This window comes from Ursus arctos, unplaced genomic scaffold (genome assembly GCF_023065955.2).
Source record: "Ursus arctos isolate Adak ecotype North America unplaced genomic scaffold, UrsArc2.0 scaffold_34, whole genome shotgun sequence".
Lineage (NCBI taxonomy): Eukaryota > Metazoa > Chordata > Mammalia > Carnivora > Ursidae > Ursus > Ursus arctos.
The window spans coordinates 30,417,555-30,440,210 of record NW_026623030.1 but is presented as its reverse complement, the minus strand read 5'-3'; the positions used below and the strand labels follow the sequence as shown (position 1 = coordinate 30,440,210).

The following is a 22,656-nucleotide window of genomic DNA, read 5'->3' as shown; positions in this document are numbered from 1 at the left end:
CTTTCAGGTTCTGAGACGCCACAGGCATAAATCATAAACAGCTCCCCGTTACCTCAGAAGCAAAGTCACACAGAAAGCAGCTGCAACAGGCAAGTGTTCCCGCTCAGAGCACCCTACCTGGTGCAGTCACGGGGGCCGGGCCCGGGCCGCTGGCCGGGGGCTTGCTTCCCAGGGCGTTGAGGGCGCCCGCCTGAGACATGGTCTGCATCACCACGGGGCCTGGCGGCCGCAGGTAAGACTGACCTGGGGCGGACACGATCTGAAGAACGCTGCCTGCAATCACACGAGCACCAAGAGGCGTCACTCGCGGGCCGCGCGCCTCCTCCGACCTGCTACACGCACTTCCAAACACACGGGAACGAACGAAGCAACAGACCAACAATCCAAATTCAAATATACTCCAACAAGGCAGCGCAGAGTTCAGTTACTCGGGAAAAAATGAGATTATTTCATTTAGAGTAAATGAAAAACTAAGGAACACAGTCACTTTTAAAGTCAAGAAAACACTCATCTGTCCTTTGCCATTCCTGACTTGGGGTAATGCGGCGGGCACCCAGGATGGGCCTGTCACGCCTGCCTGAGGCCCCAAGCCACTCCCGGGGCAAAAGCTCCAGACCACACGTGGGTACTGGCCCATCTGTAAAGCTCGAAGAAGAAACATCTACAAACATTCTCTAGCCCAAAGGCTGCAGCTCTCTTCGCACTTAGTTTAAGGAGCTCACCACACTCAGCCCTTTGTGTGATGACGTCTGACATCGTCTACTCGGGAGGAACGTCCCCCCAGCAGTAGAGCCTGCCGGAGGTATAAACAGATGGCCTCGGCCCTTTGGCCAGAAGACTGAAGGAAGAGGGAATCGCACCAAGTTAAAGCTGACTTTGCTGCAGGCTTCCTGGGGCCCCCACTCTGCTAGCCTGTGTGGGACCTTCTCGCGCTGCACACACCTCACCCCAGGGAGGCTGCTGCGGGCACCACGTGTGGCGTAGGCCCACAGCCCAGGGGGACTCAAACTCTGGGCCGCTGCCACCCAGTCACTTAGGGCTAATCCCAGTGTGCCCCTCGGACTACTCGTCCTCTGCACAAGGCCGTCACCACAGGAATACGTCGTGCTCAAAGGCCTGAGAGGCTTTGGTCTAGGAGTTAATGCTATAAGATCTGTATGTGAAAAAACTTAACGTCTACATATTTTGCTAGTCCTCTGGTGTTTTTAGGACAATTTATTTCACACTGAAGTTTTTCTATACTGACTTTAAAACTAGGGGATGTCTGGGGGACCCGGGGGCTCCGTCGGTGGGGCACGCGACTCCTGATCTCAGGGTCGTGAGTTCAAGCCCCACGCCAAGTAGAAAAGTAAAAAAAAAGAGTAGAAAAAAGTAAAAGAAAAGTAGAACGGTATCAGCTACGCAGCATGCGTCCAGCACAGGCAAGCAGGTGCTTGGCATGTTACCCAGCCAGCCCTCTCAACACCCCACAAGGGAGGACGCGTGCAGGCCGTCTCCAGGTGAAGCCCCTGAGCTCCCGGGGGCTGCCCGACGTGCCCAAGTCCCAGTGGCAGGGAAGAGGCCAGGACAACAGCAGGCCACTGGGTGGCTGTCCCTTACCTTGCAGCTGCAGGGGCTGGCCCGCGGTGAGCTGCCGCAGTTGGCTGTGCGACAGGGTGAACTTGTTCCCCTGGAACTGCAGCGTCACTGGGGTCTCTGGCTGGGCGACCCGGCTCTGCGGCCCCGCCAGGGAAGCCAGTTGGGCTATTTTGACCACCTCCCCACCTGCAGAAATGCAGAAGAAGATGGGATTAAAACCTCTGGGAGAACTTTGCAACTGCTCTACTGACGACCATCTGTCGTCCAGAATGGCCGTCTGTGGTAAACTGAAGCGTCATAGAAACGTTTCTTAGGTGTTGCTTCCTAACACTCTCAGAAAATAGTTATCTTCATAGGAAAGAGAAAATTAAAATTAACATTGGATCTTAATGGTTAATTTACTTAATCATAACTGGTAGAGATTTAAGATATCAGATCTTAATATAATTAACCAAACTCCCAACTAACATTTTACTTTTCTCTCCAACCAATGCCAAAGCAGTAAACATCAAACACGGCCGAAATCTGTTTGTAATGCGCTTCGGAGCTCCTAACATCAACCTCTTCAGAGAACTTTCAGAACGTGAAAATACACGTGCAATTCAGCGCGCAGAGCTACACGCGATTATACTCCTGTGAGTGCAAGAGAACGGGTCCCTAGTACAATACATCACACAGACGTGGCTGTAAGATGTAAAGGTTCCCACTAACTTGCACTAGACTGTAGGATTCGATCTAGAACGCTGACTGAAAAAATGCCAGACTCGACATTGCTTAACACATTTGTGAAAACAACTCAGACGGAGTCCTGTGTACCCAACTCAGAAAGGCACTACCTGCAGGTCTTGAGTGAACGCCAGGGGTACAGAGTTCGGTCCCCCAATGGTTGATAATAGAAAACACTCCCCCGCAAGGAAATCCATGCCAGAACGATTAGTGACACCATACAGAGAACAGTTAGCAGAAGACCAGGAAAATACCCAGAGGTCCTGCCCACAGAAGCTGTGAACAGGAGGGAGCGACAGGAGAAGGCGCAGAGAACGGTGTGTGGACAGGACGCCCCTGGCCCTGCTCCATCCGCACAGAAAGAAGGGGAGCGGGGGGCTCTGCCCGAGCGCAGCTCCTGGGGCATGGCCCCCGCAACACCTGTCCCTGGCCAACAGAAATGTCACCCGTGCGGGGCTTCCCTCCCCCAGGCAGCTAGCCGGGACTGTAACTCTTCACTCACTGGCAGTGGAAGCGAGGCATCGTCATGAGAGACCAGCCTGACTCGGGGTCTCCTAGTGACACCCGCCCCCCAGCTTCCCAGAGAGACCTCCGCACACTGGTCACGCCCACAAACGAAGTGCTCGAGGGGGAGTCTGCAAAACAGTGGTGCCTACGACCGTCTCTGTAAGGACGCTTCCTACAGCAGAATCGGGGGGCACATGAGAGATGTGGAAATATGCTAACGATACTGGTCACGGTAAAAAGGTCTAAGAAAATGTAGTAACATTGGGATGTTTTCATCACCAAGTTATCATGAGACATCTCAGCTGAGCAGGAATTCATTCCCGGCTTAAATGTGATCAGAAGCGAGAGAGTAAAAACAAGTCATGGTTTTTAACAACCGGCACCAGCCCTCGTGGGCAAGAACGTTACGTGCTCTCGCCTGAGTGCCACCTGCACCGCGGGCTGAGCCCCGTGGCCGATGGAGTGAGGAGAAGTGAGGCCATCAGCACACCAGCAGAGCATGCGTGGGAGGAAAGCACAGCTGACGTCCGGGGATCAGGAGAAAGGACAGAGGAGGACAGGGCCCTGGACGTTGGCCCTGCAGAGGGCGTCCCTCTGCACAGGTAGGGCCAGAAACGACAGCGTGGCGAAAGGCAGCACCCGGGCGTGGGGTTAGGGAGACAAAGGGAGTGGACAGCAAGGCTCTTCACACACGCTGATCGGAACACAACTTCCCGTGGCAAAGACGTGGCAGAACCGGGAGGGGTGAGGCCACTTACTGGGCAGGCGCGCCTGAGCCTGCGAGGTGAGCACCAGCCCCTGAGGCAGTGCGCTCTGCCCGGCCGGGTGCGAGGGGGCCTGGGACGGGGGCGGGGGCGGGGCCCGCGGTTTCGCAGGATGGGCTGGGCTAGGTGCTGCGCTGGAGGTCGAGGCGGGCGGCTGTCTCGGAGCGGGAGCGCCGGTGGAGGCCTGGGAGGTCTGAAACGGGGCTGCCGCCACTGCAATCGATAAGGTTTGTTTGTGCAAAGCTGTTAGAGGTTCTTCACGAAATGCAGTATTTTAAACCCGAATTTCAAAGAAACAAAACAAACATTTCATTAAAGCCTCTCAGATGAGAAGTCCTCTCTAAAAAAAAAAAAGGGCGGGGGGTGTGGTCAATGGGGTGAAACAGAACGTTTTAGCAGCTGTGCGGTGTTCTCCGAGTTCGTCAGCAGGCCACGCAGTCCACTTCCGCAGGGCAGAGTGCTGGCAGCCAGCCAGGTCTGACGGGGGCCGCACCCCACCTGCATGCACGCACGGGGCAGCGCTGCGCTTGCACGGCAAGCCGGATGCAGAAGACCCGGTGACGAAGGCCGGAACACTGTCCTGTTACCTTCTGCCAGTCAACCCCGCCCTTCTTCACAGTGAGCGTCGGGCAAGCGGTGGCCCCAAGCATGAGAGCAGCCTTCCTGAGCTCTCATACACAACTCTGACATGCGTGTCCCTGCGTCAGGGACACATCTTCACCAGCACGCCAACAGCGACTCAACCAAAACCGTCATGTCTTGTTCGGGGAAAAACTACAGTTTCAGGACACCAAAAGGCCTGAAACTCGTGGGCGAGCCACGTGAGGTGCGTTCAACAGAGCCAGAGCAGGTGGCCCGCTCCCGATCAGAGCAATGGCTGCCCGTCCAGAGAGGCAGGGGAAGTGCCAGGAGCTCCGTCCACAAAGACCCTCAGCAACCCCGAGGGCACGCCAGCACGTAAAGCATACCTTTTGCATCTGGATTTGCAGAGAATGTGGCAATCGGTGGCCGTCCTCGCACGTGGCCCTGCGGAGTGGCCGTGGCTGTGCCAGAGGCTGCCGTCCGAGTTGGGTGTGTGCTGGGGAAAGCCACGGTGCGACCCTCGGGCTTTTGGCCATACTGCACGGGCTGAAACAACCTGGAAAGAAGGCGTGTGTGCCACTGAGACACAGGGGGCTCGGGGTACCCAGAGACGGTGAGGGTCCCTACTCCCAGTGTGGCTCAAAGAGGGGTCAGGGTTCTCAATGTGGCACTGAGCAGCTCAGCACAGGTCCGGGGCAGGCACTGACCACCCTCGGGACACACAGTGGCAACGTCTACCCCGGAGCTGGGGGACCCGGGATGAATGCGCATCTGACGCTCAGAGGCCACGGCACTACTGCACAGAGTGCAAGTGGACTGGGCGCGAAGCCACGTCCAGCAACCAAGTGGTGAGGCAGCACAGGTTCTGGTGGCTGGAAGCAGTACCGGTGCCTTGGAGGCGACAGTGGCCACTGTTTCGGGTGTTACCACACCGCAACATGCTCTTTGTAACGCTTTTACCCAGAAAATTGTAATGGCGGGAATTCTGTAACTTCAAATCCCCTGTGCAACACACCCGCTAGAGACAGCCGGAAGAAAGGCAATGACCTGAAGCCGGGGAGCCCGAGAGAACCGCAGCTCTGCCGGCCCATGTGCGGATCTCACCGAGGTTTGCAGGCCCTGCGAGTGTCAAGCAGAGGGCAGTGTGCTCCCAAGAACCCAGGAAGGGCACGTGCAGAACAGCCAACAGGAATGGGCTCCAATCTGCAGAGCTGGGCCCATTAAACTCCTATTTTCCCATATCTGTCTCATTTTCAACCCGACCACGAGATCTTATGTTCTTCCAAACTTGCTGGATTTAACCTATGTTATTAAATCATTTATTTCCACTCCATCATTTAATGTGGTCTGCTCCTTTCAGCCACATGGCACCAACAAAATCAATTCTGATGTCCTTCAGAAGTCCTCTGTGTGGCTGTCAGGGGTGGAGCCCTCTGCCCACCACCCACGTGCACCCTCTCCCTGAGACAGCAGCCACCAGGGCAAGCCCAGGGCAGAGCAGCCTGACCTCCTCCCCATACAGACCCCTCCCACATCCTAAGGCTGCTTCACCACCATCACCAGGCTGTCCTTAGGAGGGCGAGGGCTGTACCGTCCCACCCAGTGGTGCAGACTGCCCACAAAGGCCACATGCAATGAGCTGCCCCCACAGACACTAAGGACACCAGGGCAAATTCCAGAGGCAGGCAACCCAGTGAGAAGGTCAGCCATTTCTTCACCCCACCAGCCATAGCCGGGTCCTCATGTAAATTCCCGCCACACATCCCAGGTCTCCCTGATGGGCTGTGGGGGCTGGGTCCTTCCCAGGAGGGAAACATCACCAACCCCATGGCTGATTCAGGGCCAACCAGGACGCAGCCGGGGACTTCGGTGAGCAGGAGGCAGCGCTCCACACCACGCACCTGCTAGGCTTCAGTCTGAGGGCTGCCGGCCTGCCCGACGGGGGCGGTGCGGTGAACAGCTCGTCCATGAGTTTCCTTGTCACTTTCTGCTTACACAGCAACTCTGCTTCGTGGCGAGTCATTTTATTCTCTAAGCCGATAAGATCAAATATAGAGAGATCCGTTTCCTAAAGAGAAAAAGAGCAAAGTTTTGCTCTGGGAGACTGGAGGAAAATGACTGGGAACCCAAGCACATCCCAAGCAGGACGGCCAGGCCCCGCACAGCCTCGCTCCCCGGGACGCGCCCTGAAGCCGTTCCGGGGCTCGGGCAGGCTGCCGGACCTCAGCATGCCTCAGTGTCCCCATCGTTAAGAGCACCCCACGTGTCCGTGTGAACGGAGAAGACAATGCTTGGAGAGAGACTGGACTCAGCAGAGGGAGGGAGTACGGACAGCACAAGTGCCCGTTCGCATCGACAAGGGGCGCCTTGGGGGAGAGATCCACTCATACTGGGGAAGCAGAGGCGGGCACACAACATTCGGCCCAGAGCCCTGGGGACACGCATTCCATGGGCAGGACACGCCGTCTGAGTCCCCACTTGAGGCAGACGCCCCGCGTGCCTGGCACCCCCCACGTGTGCTTCTCTCATGAGAAGGCGCGGCTGCACTCCCATCACGACATCGAGCATCAAAGCGGATGACGGCAAGTGCTGGCAAGCCCTCCCACGCCCTCGTACACACGTGGGGGTGTGAAAACCGCCCAGCCGCTCCTCAAAAGGTTAAACACGAAGCAGGCACATGACCCTGCAATTCCATGCCTAGACACGTGCGCACACCACACGAAGCTGGTCCGTCAACGTCTGCAGTAACACCACTCACAGCGGCCAAAATGCGGAAACAACCCAAGTGTCCGTTAACTGATGACCACATCCACACGGTCCATCCACACCAGGGAACACGACTCAGCCTTAGGAAGGAAGGAGATTGGGACACACGCCACGACCCGGATGAACTCTGAAAGCACTACACGCCGTGAAGTAAGCCAGACACGACGACCACACTCTGAAGGGGTCCATCTGTGCGCAAAGTCCAGAACAGGTGGACTCATGAGGCAGGTCAGATGCGGGGCTGCCTGGGGCGGGGAGGGGAGGGAACAGGAGGGATGGCTCATGTCTGTGGGTTCTCTCTTGGCAATGACGACATAGTCCACAATCAGTGGTGATGAATGCAGGCATTTTCAGAGTCTTACTCGCTGCTGTCCCAGGGGCTAGAAAACGCCCCGACACCTAGCACACCTCAGTGCTTGCTGAACAAATGAGAAAAAACACCACAACATAACATACACCAAGCTCTCGGAAGCCAGGCACACGGAAGGTTTTTCCCGCAGATTCGACACACACAACGGCCGTGGAGGTGCACGATTATCCCTGTCCTGAGGGATAGCAGGGCCCCGCAAACATGTACAACGCAGGAACAGGACCTCCCCGGAGACTGAGAGCGGCCCATGACGACGCTCGCTGAGATACCCGCATGTGTTCTCAACAGGCCTCACCGCGGGGGGGACCCCAGCTCCCCATCAAACACCCCTCACGTGTGCTGTTTCCCACACTCCGACAGCACACGTAATGCTAGGAACCCCTCCCCCGCAATTTTGGAGCCAGGGCTTGTCCCCCGCGGGCCAACTGCGGACGCAGACGCCGTGTCAGCGGGAGGATGCCCGGCACCAGGTGATTCTGAAGCGCAGGATGAGTGCATGGAAAGCAGCCTCCCGGAGCCACGGTAGCTACGCCGCGTCTGGAACCAAGGTCGGCGGACACATACCTTCCAGGAGTCACCGTCGAGTGCCTTGAGGATGAGGGAGGCAGAGCGGTACTGCAGCGGCCCCGCCGTGTAGGACGACTCCGGGAGCCGGGGCTCCACCAGCCCGGGGTGGTTGCAGATCCTCTGCAGCCGCAGCAGGATGCTCAGCACGTCCACGAAGTGCCCGCTCTTCAGCGCCTCCTGGGTTCTGCTCGGGGAGAAATGCCAGCACCGCCATCGGCATGTGCGCCATGTGCGCTGCGACTCCAAAACACACCACTGCCCCGTGCTCCCCATCAGAACACTCAGGTCCCAGCTGCCCTCCGGGGCTTCTGACTCGGACTCACTTCCTGTCCCCCCGCAACAGGCTGGGAGGCCAGAGAGCCAGGAGTGAGGGTCAGACAGGCACACAGCTCGCCACGCCTCTCCTGCCAGCGGAGGGCGACACTCGACGTGGACAGCAGGGACGGATTTCCGCCCCACGGTCATGAGTGCTGTGAAGCAAGGGTGGGCACCAGGGCGAGAGCACCTGACCCGGGGGAGGAAAGACCCCTCGGGTGGGATGCCAGCCCCGGCCCTGCAGCCATGAAGAAGGCACACACATGAGCTAACCACAGGCCGGGCCAGGACCACGCAGGAAACACAGTCCAAGCAGAGACCTCCAGGGTTTCCAGGTGAGGAGGTGGGCACAATGTCCCCAGCAGGTTAGGGAAGGAGCCGTGCAGGACAGGACGGGGGGTACGCTGGTTCAGAGATCCAGGAGCAGAGGCAGTGGGATGGAGGGACAGGCAGTAGCAGAGAGAATGCCAGGCTTCCAAATGAGCAGCTGGGCGATGGACTACATGTTCGAGGACAGGACAGCCTAGAGAGCAAGTGCTCTGGGAATGCCCTCATGAGAGCAGGTCTGCAGCACTCCAGGGACAGCCCAAGCAGCCACAGGAGAGCGTGGGCCACTCGGGAGCCCGGAGGCCCACAGGCCAGTGGAAGCCCACACAGGCAGTTCTCAGCCACAGCACAGGAGCTAAGCAGGGCGGAGACACGCACATAGTCTGCAAGCTCGGCTCTGGAGAGCAAAGGGAGAAGGGAGAGGAGAGTATTTAAAATCACACCTGTCTGTACAAGGACACGCTTCAGAAAAAAGAGCTGAAGCACAAGTGAGCCCCAGGACCCTGAAAGAAGCCCCCGGAGGGGAAGAGGTTCACACAGGCAGGTCTGCGGGGCCCCCAGGAAGGCGGGGGAGACGAGCTCTGCCGAGAAGAGGGTGCAGCGCAAGACAGCAGGAACGTGAGACGCAGCCACCACACAGTGACCAAAGTGAAGCTCAGAGCCCCTCAAAGACCCCAGACCATCACATCAACGTGCAACGAGGGAGGTCTGCCATCAGGAGCTCACGCAGGCTCAGGTACAGGCGTGCTCAACACTTCCCATTCGACTTGACGGGTTCGGGGGAAAAGCAGCCCCCAGACGTGAAGAGGGACAGTCACTTCCTGCTGCTCTACCAGGAGCAGAAGGCACACGACAGCCTATGTGTCAGGTCACCAGCCTCCCACAGCCACGGACAGGACTAACGTCGGGACCCTCTAGCTCCCAGGGCGAGCCCAGCATGCCCATGGCCCAGCCCTGCGGAGCGACGGCCCGGAGTTCCTGAGAACATGGTCCGCTCCTGGCAAAAGATGTGAGGGGCGCCTGACAGACAAGCATGGGCCTCTTCCTCGAGCAGCAGCAACCTCCACGGACCCTGCTCTCTGTAACCTGAAGTCGGCACCTACAGAAGAGCTGCCCAACAGCCTGCCGGGCCCATGCTGCGGCCTGCTCGCACCGCACGCTAGCCCGGCACGGACCGAGGGTGCTGCTGGGAAGGAGCACCCCGCGCTCCTACTCCCCACAGAAACACTCGACCACAGCGGCGTCACCAATGCCATTTGTCAGAGACTAAGAAACCACACCACGGAGTAAAAACGCACACTTTATGTTCTGTCCTAAAACTTTCCAAAACCCAAAAAAACAAATGCGAACGGCAAAACCATCTCGTGAAGTCTCAGTGCACACGGATACGATCCTGACATTATGAGTGTGACGGCACAATGCCCACGACCGCACAATGCCCGCCCTCATCTCACGAGGGGACGATGCCCAGGGGGCCCAGCAGGCTAGTGGAGGGGCCACTGAAGTCCCAGCAACACCAGCACATGTAGCCTCCGAGCAGCTCCCCCAGAAGGAGGCAGGCGGCCTCTCTGGCTATAAGAGACCGAGCTGCTCGGATGGGATGTGCAGCCTGTGTAAGCCTCAACTGAAACACCACGAGCCTCGCCCGGAAATTCGGGGAGCAGGGTGGGCGCCAGGCCGGTGCTGGGTCAGCAGGGAAGGGGCAGAGCCCTGGGAAAGCAGGCAGGCACACAGGGAGCCCAGGGCGAGCGCAGGTTCCGGACGCTGTCCCCGCAGAGGGCCGTGAGAGGGCAGAGGCCCGGCGCCTTCCGGCTTACCCAGGCTGCAGGATCACGTCCTCATACAAGGCCTTCTGCCGACTCGACAGGCGGCATTTCAGCACGTGCTCGTACTTCTTTGTCAGCTGCTTCTCCACGTCCCTCTTAGTTCTCCTCAGGATAAAGGGCTGCGTCACCTGAAAAGGAGAGGAGTGAGCATGTCCCCTTTCCAGGATGACATCGCCACAGCCAGCACGGCACGGCACCGCGGCCACCGCACGCACATACCCGGTGCAGCCGTATGACCACTTTGTGGTAGTAGTCCTGGTTCTCATCGTTCGGAGCCTTCAGGGGCAGGTGCAGGTAGGGCCTGGAGATGCCGGGGATGAGGAAGTGCACCATGGTCCACAGCTCCAGGAAGGTGTTGTGCAGGGGCGCGTCAATCAGGAGCAGGCGCTGCTGGCTGTGGGAGAGTGAGAGGTGACAGCGGACATGGCACCCCGGGACGGTGGCCACAGGCGCTTCCTCCGCAGACGTGTAAGGACAGGGACAACGGGCTCACAGACCCTCCGGGAAAGGGACCTGAGGCCCCCAAGCACTGAGCGAAGGGAAGGGAACCACGTAGCTGAGAAGCAGCTCGGTGTGCCCGCGACCACACGCACCCCTCCGCCAGCCAACCCAGAACCCTGAGGGGGGGACTCCGGGTCAGACCTCCTCAGGGTGAACACGGCCTCCCAATGCCTCTCGGTCATGCCCCGGACGCGCTGCATCTCGTCGATGACCAGGCACCGCCACCGCACGCGCGTGAAGGACGCGTAGCCCCTGAAGAACTGCTTGTAGGGCGCGATGCACACGTTGAAGCTGTTGGGCTCCGCCCACTCCTGCAGCACACGGACAGGCGTCACCTGCGGCAGCCCCCCGCCCCGGGCGCACCCAAGACGACGGAGCCTGGGTTTCAGGGCCTCGTCCTAAGAGCAGACAGCACTCGTGAGCACCAACTGAGAAGCTGCTCAGAGGCATTAAGGATGTTTGCGGAAACAGGTCACCACAGAGTGTCGTGAGGGGAGCCAGCTTGCACGGACGCACCCAAGCATGGAAACCATCCTGAGACGCTGCTAGGAAGGGGCGTCCACGCTGCAGCTGACTGCTTTGTAAGCTTTTGAAAAGCAAATAACCAGAAACAGGGAAACGGAAAATACATCCCAAAGTTCTCACTTTTCCAGTAAACACTACTCAACACAATAGTCTACTGATGAGGCAACCTTATCTTCAATGAAACACCGTGGCCTCTGGTCCACTTTCACTCAATCTGGTGCTAGACGGAACAGGGCGGAAAGAAGAGACCCGGCCAGCTCTGCTCCTGTGGCCACCTGCGGGTCACCTGTAGCCCTACGGACTGTTCCCATGGGAGTCACCTCACGCGTTCACAGCTCAGAACTGAGGCACATCACAAGTTCCTGTTCAGGCTTGTGGCGCTCACTGGGCCTGTGGGTGGGAGGGATGGCGCTGGAAGGAAAGCGCTGGAAGGAAAGCGGCCACGGGCCAGCGTGCGATGGGTGTGTGCACGGGGACTCTCCTTGCCGGGGCAGGCTGTGCTTTCAAGGGGCTCCACCCCTAGGAACCTCCTGAAGGTCTAGTGTCTCACAAACAAGGGACTTTGGACAATTGCACAAATAAACACGTCTTGACATTCTGAAATCTATCTCCTGTACAGATGAAGATCACGTCTGTCCAGTTTTATTTCACATTTAAAATAAAATACCTGTCTCTTTGCTTTCAGTTCTCTATGGCTCCCAACATATAAGAGGGTTTTGAGCCCAGGGCACCAACGCTTCAGCTCGAGCTCCCACTTGAGGATGTTACAGCCTCTCACGACCACAAGATGAGGGCCCCAGTTGCCTATAAAGGAGAGAAAAGACAGAACTTTCCTCTCTAACGAAAACCACCTGTCAAGTCCGGACACTCGGTGCTGTGCTGACCAGAGATGCATGGCAGGTACACGTGGGGTGTCCCCGGGCACGATGCAGAGGTGTCGTCCCTACCACGCAACCGCCAGACCTGTGGCAGAGGGGCGGAGCCCTGACACACAGCAGGCGCTCAACAGAGTACTGAAGGGGGACTGAAGAAGGTATTTATTCAAAACCACGGTGAACCCCACCCACTGTGAGCACGGGGAAGAAGGCGCATCTGTGAGGAACAGTGCCCAGAAAGCGAAGGAAACATGCCAACGGGGCATTCAGACCCGGCCCAGAGCCGTCCCCTGGCGGCCGCCCAGTGAGGCACGCTGGCTCAGGCTCGGGCACGGTGCACATGCCCAGCCTCCGGTCAGAACACACCCAAACCACCCCAAAACAGACGGTTTCAACTTCAGTCCTCCAAAAAATGTTTTAAGTTATCAGAACACACACAAGTTTCCACTTCAGTGCTACAAATGAGATGTACACCACGTTGAGACAGAAACGGCAGACTTGGAAAGGCCACGTGCAGGACACCCGGCCGTGGCCAGTACCGCTCGTGGGCAGAGCACTGCGTCCTGGGCTTACAGAAGAACCACCCAAGAGGGAAGTAAACGAGGATGCAAACAGATGCAAGAGGACAAAAACTCTTCAGAAGGCACACCCCTGAGAAGACAGGCAAATGCACCCCAGATGCGCTTCCCCCCACCGAGAACCACGATTTTTTAAAAACCAGAATTTAGAACATTGTTCCAGGTCTGGTTTTCTGCAAGGCCCTTATTCCAGATGCACTGTTGGGGTCCAGCAGGGAGCCTGCTTCTCCCTCTGCCTGCCCACTCATGCACTCTCTCTCGCTCTCTCTCTCAAATAAATAAAATCTTTTTAAAAAATAAATAAAAATTAAAAGAAAATAAAAACTGAGATTGAAGCTTTTCACACAGAGGGCAAAGAAGAGGCATTGCTAGTGATGGTGAGGGAAGGGCGCAGCAAGCCAGGGGAGAGGGAGGAAGAAGCTCCCCTGAGTCGGGGGGCAGCGGGGTAACCACCACCTTCTGCACACCCCCATCACACAGGTCTGCTGAATGTCAGCAGTTTCCACGCGACCTGTGGCAGGATGCCACCTCCCTAATTTAAGGAGTCCCCTCTGACTTCTGAAACTCCATAAAGGGGAGGAGAACGTGTTTGCTCTTCTGGTCGGGTATCCAGGAGCCCACTCAGTCTGCATCTGGAACACTCCCTTTGCAAGAGAACAAGTACAGCTAACCCATGAACAACGTGAGTATGAACCACACATGTCCAATAAGCACATGCAGATTTTTTTCAACATGTACAGTCCTGTATGTTCTCTTCCTTATGATATTCCTAATGACATTTTCTTTTCCTAGGCTGCCTTTGCTATAAGAACACACTACATAATACATAGAACATAAAAAATACGTGTTAGTTGCCTGTTCATGTTATCAGGACAGCTTCTGGTCAACAGTTAACTATCACTAATTAAGTTATGGGGAAGACAAAAGATATACGTGGATTTTTATCTGCATGGGAGGTCAGTGCCTATGACCACCACAATGTTCAAGGGTCACCTGTATGTAAGACCCTGTCCCGTGTTAGAGACACAAGGCACATGCCCTTCTACATGCCCTCAAGGGCACAGAGCAGGGGACAAGGCAAGCACCTGACCCACAGACCAAGCAGAGGGCAATGAGCAGGGGGCTGATCCCTGAACACGCCAAAACAGAGCCCATGGGGCCTGAACCAAAGAGTCGAGGGGTGAGGAAGCAGCTGGGGCGGACGGCCTGTTGCAGGGGAGGCGGGCACTCTGTCTCTACTGCCGTCCAGCTGCCGAGCCCCAGCAAGGCCCAGACACCACTCCCTAAGGAACCCCAGCTGTGGAGCAAAGTGCTGTGAGGTGGTGGGGCCCAGCCAGCAGGCAAGGGGATACATACCGCTGCTGCCCAAGGAAGGCTGACATATGGCGAGAGCTACTGTGCACACAGGTCTTGGCTGGCAGGGGACACTGGAGTCACATAGCCCAGTCACAGCCTGGTGGGCCTCACGATGTGTTAGATTTTGAATAACAGTGAGTTGTTCGATCTCGTGTTAACTGAGAACAAGTTTTTCACTTGTTCACGCGATGAGTATTTCTTTTTTTTTTTTTTTTTTAAGATTTTATTTATTTATTTGACAGAGTTAGAGATAGCCAGCGAGAGAGGGAACACAAGCAGGGGGAGTGGGAGAGGAAGAAGCAGGCTCATAGTGAAGGAGCCTGATGTGGGGCTCGATCCCATAACGCCGGGATCACGCCCTGAGCTGAAGGCAGACGCTTAACCGCTGTGCCACCCAGGCGCCCCGCAATGAGTATTTCTAAGCTCTGTTCTTTTGGGTCTTGCACACCAGAGCACAGGGCAAAGGAGCAGGAAGAAAGGCCATCTCCACCCTCAGGCCAGATACACTGCCTGCAGTCAGTCTTAGCAAGTACACACTCTTCAAAAACACAAGCTCTTACCTTCGTTGCAAGCTAGGTGGGCAAAAAAGGCAATGATCTGTACTGTTTTACCAAGCCCAGCTTCATCTGCCAATATGCCATTGAGGTTCTTCCGGTAGAGTTTGGCGAGCCAGTCCAGGCCAATCTTCTGGTAATCTCTGAGTGCACCATACAACAGAGATGGGGCGTTCAACTTCACCTGCAGCAACACAAGGGCCAAATGAGCACTTCTCAAAATAATCATCAGAAATTTTTCTGCAACGTGAAGTCAAATCAGTCAAATGGCAAGCCTACTAGAGCCCCACAGGAAAGATGTAGAGATGACAGGAGAAACAAGACCCAGTATTCGCTTTTCCTGACAACTTCTGCAGCTGGGACAGAGCTATGGAGAAGTAACAAGCCTTTTGGCGGCCTCACAGAAACACTGCCCCCACATGGCAGCTCGATGCCTCACCGTGGGGCTGACCCGGGCACTGCCCTTGGGCAGGACAGCTTCAGCCACAGCGGTCACCTCCGCGATGTCCTTTGTGTGAGGGTTCCCAATAGTCATTCTCTCTGCAGCTTTAAACTGGTCCATGATGAACAGCGAGTCTATGAGAACTACATCCTTCCGGCTCTCTCGATCACCTGGGGCCGCATCTTCCATATCTGTGAACAAGAGAAAAACAGATTTGCAGTGGTTGCAACAGTTTTGTGAGCCTATTTATCATTTATGAAAAGAAATAAAAGGAAAAAGGTTGACAGAGGCCAAATATCTCAAATGCAGTAATTTTTTTGTTTTTAGTCCACTTTATATTCCTAAGCACACTCCCCAGATCAATGGGTACAAACTCCTCTGAAACTATCACACGTAGGAGCACTCTGGGAAGCCCTCGGGTGAAGATGGGGAATCTGTAAGGGACCAGGAGCTGGTATCACCCATAGACATACGAGCAACTAAGGGCTTAGCAACCACCCCTCCACCGCCAGGAAAGGGGAAAGTGACAAGCGTCTCCAAGGGCCCTCAGCTTCTCTGCTCACCGGAATCTGTGTCTAAAGATAAGAACAAGTGGAGCGAAAACAAGGAAAAACAGGCTTTTTCAGTGTGGTCTGTGTATTTGTTTACATCTAATAAAAGCAAAATAAACTCCTCAAAACTAGCAATTAAATAAACAGAGTCTACCCTGAATATATGTACTTAAAATCTAAGTCTATAAAACAATGACTTTTATAAACCTGGAAAAAAATATTTCTACACTGCTCACAAGAGTCAAGTACTCCGATAATTGTGCCAAGTTAATAAACGAAAATAAGAAGCTGAGAATTTAACAAAACCCTATCAATACAAAATTACACATTAAACATACTTGCATCTTTTTATTTTATTTTATTTTTTGTTTTTTTAAGTAGGCTCCATGCCAAGCATGGAGCCCACGGCAGGGCTCGATCTCACAACCCTGAGATCAAGACCTGAGCTGAGATCAAGAGTCAGACACTCAACCAACTGAGCCACCCAGGTGCACCCACAAAATCACTCGCATCTTTTTCTTCCATCAGACTAAAAGGAAATGAAGGTGACTTAAACCCTGTTGTAAGCACCCTTCCTCTGCATAATTTGGCTTTTGCTTTATGGCCTGAGTTCTTTAAAGATGTCAAGACAGACCTTCTTCTTCACTCGCCTCCTCACTGTCAGGCTTAGGTTGCGGCCACTGGAAACTGGGCAGAAAAGCTCCTTCGTACAACTTCATCAAATCGATTAGGGGCAATTCAGCTGGAAAGGATGGCAGGAAGAAAAGGGGGTTAGTTTACACCAGGAGTAGCAGCCAGTGGGGAAGAAAACACAGCTGCAACCCTCCTGCAATTAGTTTTTTCCGAAAATTAACTATTGCCCCTTACTGATACCGGGTCTAAGGCACTTCCTCTATAAATATGAGAATCTCTGACATGACATGAAGAAACTCAATTTTTATTCATAAAAGAATTTTTAAAATTTCTAAAATAACTTCATAAATGAAAAGTAAAAGCTATAACCTAATAAATATAACGATAAAAACACCATTGATGGGAAACAATTGGTGATAATGAAAAATAGGAAACATCACATAAAAGTCAAACAAAAATAAAGCAGAAAAATGCTATAAAAAGCACGGGAAAAAGTTGTGATCCCTTCTGCAGAAAGCGCCCTAGCTGGGCTGCTCCGGTTACTTCCCCGCCTACGGAAAGCGGCAGAGACGCTGGCGGGGACTCCGACCTGCCAGAGGCACACAGTGCTCTTGGAAAGCCACACAGCAAGAACACAAACATGGCACTGAGGAGGCCACGGGGAGCGGCAGAGCGGTGGAAGGAGCAGCCGCCGGGCCGCCACACACCGCCGCTGTGGGAGCAGGTGCTCCCCTCCAGACCGCGAACACGCCAGGCGCCCCGCAGCAGCCTAAGTCCACCCCGCCCCGCAAGGAGCACAGCGAGAGGCCCGTGCTTAGACAGGCAGAGCGGGCCTCTCCGGAGGTGAAGAGGCTACATCCATGGGGTGTGTGTGAGCTCCGAGGGGCGGCTGCACTCCCAACCTTAGCAAACACACCACTTACTACAACTCTTTGAAACAAACCGACCAAGCACCTAGAAATAAATCTCACAAAACACACGGGATCATAAAATGTCCTGGACACTCCTGCAGACGACCTGCGTGAACGGACGGACAGGTACACCGTGATCAGGGACCAGAGAGCTCAGCTTCGTCAAGACAAGTGTCAACTATCACCCTGGGACTCCAGGCCACGAGTCTCCACGGACGTCTGTCTAAAACTGGATGAGCGGATCCTGAGGCGGACCCAGAAGAGGCCCAAGGCGGCCAAGGCCGTCCCGAGAAGACTGAGGTGCAAGGACCCCCTTGCCAGCTCTCAAAAAGGACCACGGCGTCCGAGGACACGCAGGCGGACCAGCAGCACGATAGAGGCTGGAAAAGAGCCTGCACTCCGGAAACTCGCCGGCCGTCTGAGCTGGCTGGGACCACCAGCGGCAAAGACCGGCCTCTCAAATGGCGCCAGGACAACTGGGACCCATTTTGGGGGGAAAAAAAGGAAAGAAAAGAAAAGAAACTACACTCTTACTCCTCACAAAAAAAAAAAGCTATTCTTGATGGATCAGAGACACTGACGTGTGAGTAAAATAAAAAATCTGTGGACAAACAAGAAAACCGCCTCATGATCTTGAGGTAAAAAGGGGCTTTTCAAAACAAGACTGATAAATCCAACTACGCTAAAATTAAGAACGCCCGTTCATCAGAAGGTCCCATAAGGGGGATGGAAAGACACGGCACGCACAGGGAGGGGCCACTGTGACGCAAGTAATCAACAAAGAAGCCGTGTGTAGGGCACACAACGCACGCCTGCAAGCTGACGTGGAAAAGAAAGCCCAAGACCACAATGGAAAAGAGGAAGCCATGGAAGATGCCACACCTCGTCAGTCCTCAGAGAAGCGCCACCCGCAGGCACCAGGAGCCGCCATGTGCCCCACACTGGGTGGGCAGCAGCGCCCCGACGTGTGGAGCTGGGCACGAGCCCCTGCAGCCCCGGCCTGGCCACCCTCGTGCAGCGGACGGCGTGTGCGCCAGCCTGGCTCCTCCACTCCGGCACACGCATGTGTCCGCGGGCGCCAGCCACAGCAGCGCTCCCGGAGCGCGCTGAGGGCGGAACAGGGGACGACCCGAGTGCCCAGCAGCAGCCCACGAGGGAGTCTGTGACACGCTCACACCTGGAACGCGGCTCAGCAGGGAGAACTAGTGAAGCCGCAGTGACACACGACCGCCAGATGAGGCTTGGGGACAGGAGCGCCGAGAGAAGACGTGGTAAGGCCAGGGCGTGATGCCATTTAGATGCCGTCCCCCCACGAGTGCCCAGCGGTGCGCCGGGCCATGCTAAGGGGCAGGGCAACCACAGCAGAGACAATGAGCCACTAGGGCAGGTCACCGGCTAGCATGCGGCGATCAGGCACTTGGTCCCACACCGCGCGGTGTGGCCGTGATGCCGGCGCTTGAGGTATCTCCCATGTTTTTCACACGTTCTTTTGTGCCTATTCAACATTTCCTAAGAGCATCTCCAGCAAGACGCTCGTAGCCTACCTTCTTTGGCTAAATTGGACAGCTCTGCCTGGTGGTCCACGGCCCCCTCATTTGCTTCTTCCTCTTCGATGGTCTCCTCCTCGTCCTCCACTGAAACGGTCACCATCAGACATCAGGGACACAGACCTCACAGCATCTTCTCAACTGCTCATGAAACACTAGCAGGCTCCAACACTGTCTTGCACAGCTACGAGAGAACTTAACTAGTTCTTTTTGTCTCTCAGGTTAAATCTGGAAGTGCGGGTTTCCTAAGTGAGCAGGGTGTGAAACACAGCCTGGTTCTTCACACGACGGACCTACTCCAGCAGAACACGGAATGATGTCAAACTTCTTACCCACCTGCTGACCCCACAGCAGGAAAAACCCAGGAGCAGGCTGTCCGGGGTCACGACAACTTTGTCATCGCTCACGTCAGCAGCCCCAGCCACTGCTTGGCATGCCACTCCCTCAGCTTGCTGCCCGTCCTGTGCAACTACCACCTCACACCAGGTTGGCCCCGTACCCTGTACCTCACTTCCAACAGGGACATGGCTCTGGGTGAGAAGAACCTACCGGCAACCTGAGGCAGAGCTGGCCCAGCTACGGCCCACCCCCTGTCTGACCACAAGCCCTCACCCCCTGGGGCCCTGCCACCAGACTACACCGTCTCTCCCGCCAGCCTCCACCCTTCCCTGCTGGCTCCTCCCCGCAAACCAACATCTACGTGTAGTCCTGCACTCTCCCTCCTCCATAGTCTGGCTCGTTTCTGCAGACCCCCTCCGCACTCCCAAGGCTCCTGGCCCCCAGTGATACAAGTCACCGGGCCACCGGGCACCCTGACAGCACTGAGCAAGCCCACCCTGCAGACGGCAAGAGAGTACCAGGCAACAGACCTTCATCGTCAGTCAGAGACGTGCTAGCTTTCCTCTTCCTTCCAGACAATCCTGACTCCTGAAAGAGAGAAGAAAATCTGCAAACACAGAATGGGAAGCCAAAGCAGAAATGTCTACTTGACGTGCTCCCGCGAAGATGGTGGCGAGCCTGGGACAAACATGCCGGCCTCCACCGCCACCAGGCACAGAAAAGGTGCCGGGCAGCAGGCAGATGGAACTAAATCCCATCACCGCGTCTTCCCGTGTCCCCAGACCAGCACCCTGTGGGAGCCTAATACTAAGAACCAGGCTTCTTCCCCAGAGTAAACCGACTCTATAGCGGAAGGGAACACTACGGACGATGTACACGTCTCTCCAGGCAAAAGGCACTCCGCTTTATCAGGCACCGTCTCTTCTCCACCGTTTCCCTCTCTCACCTAGTACAGCAGCAGTCCTCGACTTACCAGGAAAGCTTCTGGCATCGCATCAAGTCCCTTAGGCCTCGCCTCTTTTCCTAGAGACAAGGAACATGATTCACTTTCCCTGAAGCTGTCTGTGTGGTCGCGCCCCACTGGCACCTCCTCACGGGAGGAAGAGAGCAAGCGTGAGCTCCGCCTCCTTCCTTCTGGGAACCGGGGTGGCAACACAACACCAGCCCACAGCCCTGTGCCTACAAAGTTCTCCTGCAGCTCTCCACGTCTCCCATCTGGAGAGGGATTGGGGAGCTAGATGGCAATGTGCGTCTTCTGTGATCTCTACGATCTACGGTTGTAGCACCCTGAGCAGAGTCCACTGCTCTGCCTCCATTTCCGCACCAATAGAATGAGGAACATCAGCATGCCCCCTGCCTCCCGCCCAGGGACAGCAGCTTCTGCCAGTGCCTGCCATGCATCACAGTGTCCAATGATGGGGCAGTGGCTTCAGAGTGCTATGGAGGCCATGCACCAACCACAGAGGTGCTCACGAGGGGAAAACGCCTGGGGGACTTCATCTCAGTGTCCGGCACTGGCCACAGGGGACAGGCTCAGAACCTCCATCCCAAGAGTGCCCCAAAGCTGATCAGCGAGCCTGGGGGTGCTAACTCGTGCCAGCAAAGCTCGGAGAGCTGAGATACGCAGCTACGGCAGCTAATGGGGGGAAGTGTAGCGTCAGGCAGAGCATGAGCTCAGACCGACGAGCAAGTGTCCAGGGCGCCAGCATGGCGGCCAGCTGCAGGCACGCAGGGCGGCCAAAGTGCCGTCAGAAACGCGAAGGCTTTTAACACGTGTCCTACCTCTCCTAGGAACCTTCTGTAAAGTTAAGGCCTTTTTCCTTTTTTCTTCCAATTCTACTTGTAGTTTTATCTCCACAACCTGAGTACGAAGAGTGGAACAAAGATGTCGTTAAGGACGGAGACCATGGACATTGGGCACGTAACAACATTAAAACTCACACACGGAGTCTGAAAGCACAGCTGTCCCAGTGCCATTTCAAGTCACTTCAGAAGGAAGCTCTTGTCAGGGTGCCTGAGCCCCGGAGGGGGCGGTGGGCGGACGTGCAGAGGAACAGCTGCCCTCCGTGCCGGCGCTCACACCGATGGCAACGCTGGAAGGCCCTCGCGAACCTCGTGGCCACGGAGCACAAACACGGGCACGGGAAGAACCGCAGACCCACAGCCCTTTATCGGTGACGCCGCGGGCGCGACCTGCCTGGCTTTCCGTGTCACTCACTCAGGCACATTCAGAAGGCACGGTCCCTGTTTTCAGGACCCCATTTAAATTTCAGGATTTACCTGTTCAATATTTGACCAAAAACACTCTATTTCTCTGGCGGTCGAGGCAGCGATTCGTCTCAGTCGGTTCTGCTCCTCTTTCCTTCCCCTCTCCTCACGAAGCTTCTTTTCCTCATGGTGCCGCACCACAGTCCTGATGAGCTAGGAAATGAACGGCCGCGGACTTGACACCGCACTGCCGCAGGGGCACCGAGCTCCTCACGACAAGAACACAGATTCGCAGCGAGACGCGCCTTCGTCTGCTCTGAGGGCGCACGAGACATGCCCACACCAGCAAAAACCACTGCCAACACCCTGCTTGACTGTCTACAAAGTGTTACTTTATCAAATACACTTATTTTTCTCCAAAAAGTATACCATGTTGTGTTACAATCTTCCTCCTCATTTGACACGTGATTAACACCTTCTCATCAGAGTAACACTCTCCATAGACATCACTCGCTCTGCATGAATGCGGAAAGATGCATTTAACTGCTAGGCACGAAAACTGTCGTTTTCAAAGCTTTTCCTTTAAATCCCAAACCGTCTTCCAGATCCGTGCTGTTATAGCCTACCAGCAGTCCTCAAAAAGGTGCTGAGAAGGAACTTGGAAACAGACACACTGTGAGCCTGAGCATGCCCGGCTGCAGGCCCCCACGTAGGGGGAGAAGCTCGCTGGGGGCCCATTGGACACTGTCGATGGACCCCCTTCCACAGACGCCTCGGGGCCTCATCCTGGCACAAAGCCTCCTGCTCAGGGTCTACAGTTTCTCGCAGGAAAGGGGCAGCACTCGCTGCGGTCCACCCAGTGTCCACAGCTCGGGACCACCCTCCTTCATGAGAAGAGCGTGCCCAGCAGCAATCGGGTTGTCCCGGATTCCATGACTCTGATTTAAGATCCCTGACACTCAGACTCCACTGCTTCCAAAGCTCCTGTACGCTCTCTAACCAGCCTCTGTAGGAAAAGCAGAGGTCAGGGGAGGGAGGTGGACAGCAGGACACACGAGACCGCGCCCCAGGCCTGAGAGCACGGGAAATGAAAGGACAGCAGCTCTGCCCTTAAGAACAAACGGTGGTGCAGTAACGTGAGAGAAGCAGGGCCCAGAGCCATTTACATGTGCATGAGGACAGCTGCCTCGTACTCTGAGACCTAAGGTTTCTGGAACGCTGACCCTTTCCACATTCCCAGCCATGGCAGTGCCATCTGGGAGAGGCTCCCCAGGACTGGGTGTCTGCTTTGGGACCAGTTAGGAGGAA

The 22,656-nt window shown here is 55.7% G+C and overlaps 1 protein-coding gene across 1 annotated transcript in view; it reads right to left on the bottom strand.

Moving 5' to 3' along the window:
- The window catches only part of EP400 (E1A binding protein p400), a 104,432-nt gene that overhangs the window by 49,864 nt on the left and 31,912 nt on the right, over positions 1 to 22,656 (bottom strand). The window contains exons 11-28 of the mRNA XM_057305904.1: positions 21,421 to 21,561; positions 20,923 to 21,001; positions 20,114 to 20,163; positions 19,671 to 19,728; positions 18,799 to 18,888; positions 16,345 to 16,452; positions 15,157 to 15,350; positions 14,724 to 14,901; positions 12,022 to 12,158; positions 10,971 to 11,140; positions 10,548 to 10,722; positions 10,320 to 10,456; positions 7,858 to 8,044; positions 6,059 to 6,225; positions 4,544 to 4,713; positions 3,570 to 3,788; positions 1,600 to 1,764; positions 118 to 273 (exon numbers count right to left, since the gene is read on the bottom strand). Coding sequence (XP_057161887.1) covers positions 118 to 273; positions 1,600 to 1,764; positions 3,570 to 3,788; positions 4,544 to 4,713; positions 6,059 to 6,225; positions 7,858 to 8,044; positions 10,320 to 10,456; positions 10,548 to 10,722; positions 10,971 to 11,140; positions 12,022 to 12,158; positions 14,724 to 14,901; positions 15,157 to 15,350; positions 16,345 to 16,452; positions 18,799 to 18,888; positions 19,671 to 19,728; positions 20,114 to 20,163; positions 20,923 to 21,001; positions 21,421 to 21,561 — 2,581 coding nt within the window. The remainder of the gene's footprint in view (positions 1 to 117; positions 274 to 1,599; positions 1,765 to 3,569; positions 3,789 to 4,543; positions 4,714 to 6,058; positions 6,226 to 7,857; positions 8,045 to 10,319; positions 10,457 to 10,547; positions 10,723 to 10,970; positions 11,141 to 12,021; positions 12,159 to 14,723; positions 14,902 to 15,156; positions 15,351 to 16,344; positions 16,453 to 18,798; positions 18,889 to 19,670; positions 19,729 to 20,113; positions 20,164 to 20,922; positions 21,002 to 21,420; positions 21,562 to 22,656) is intronic.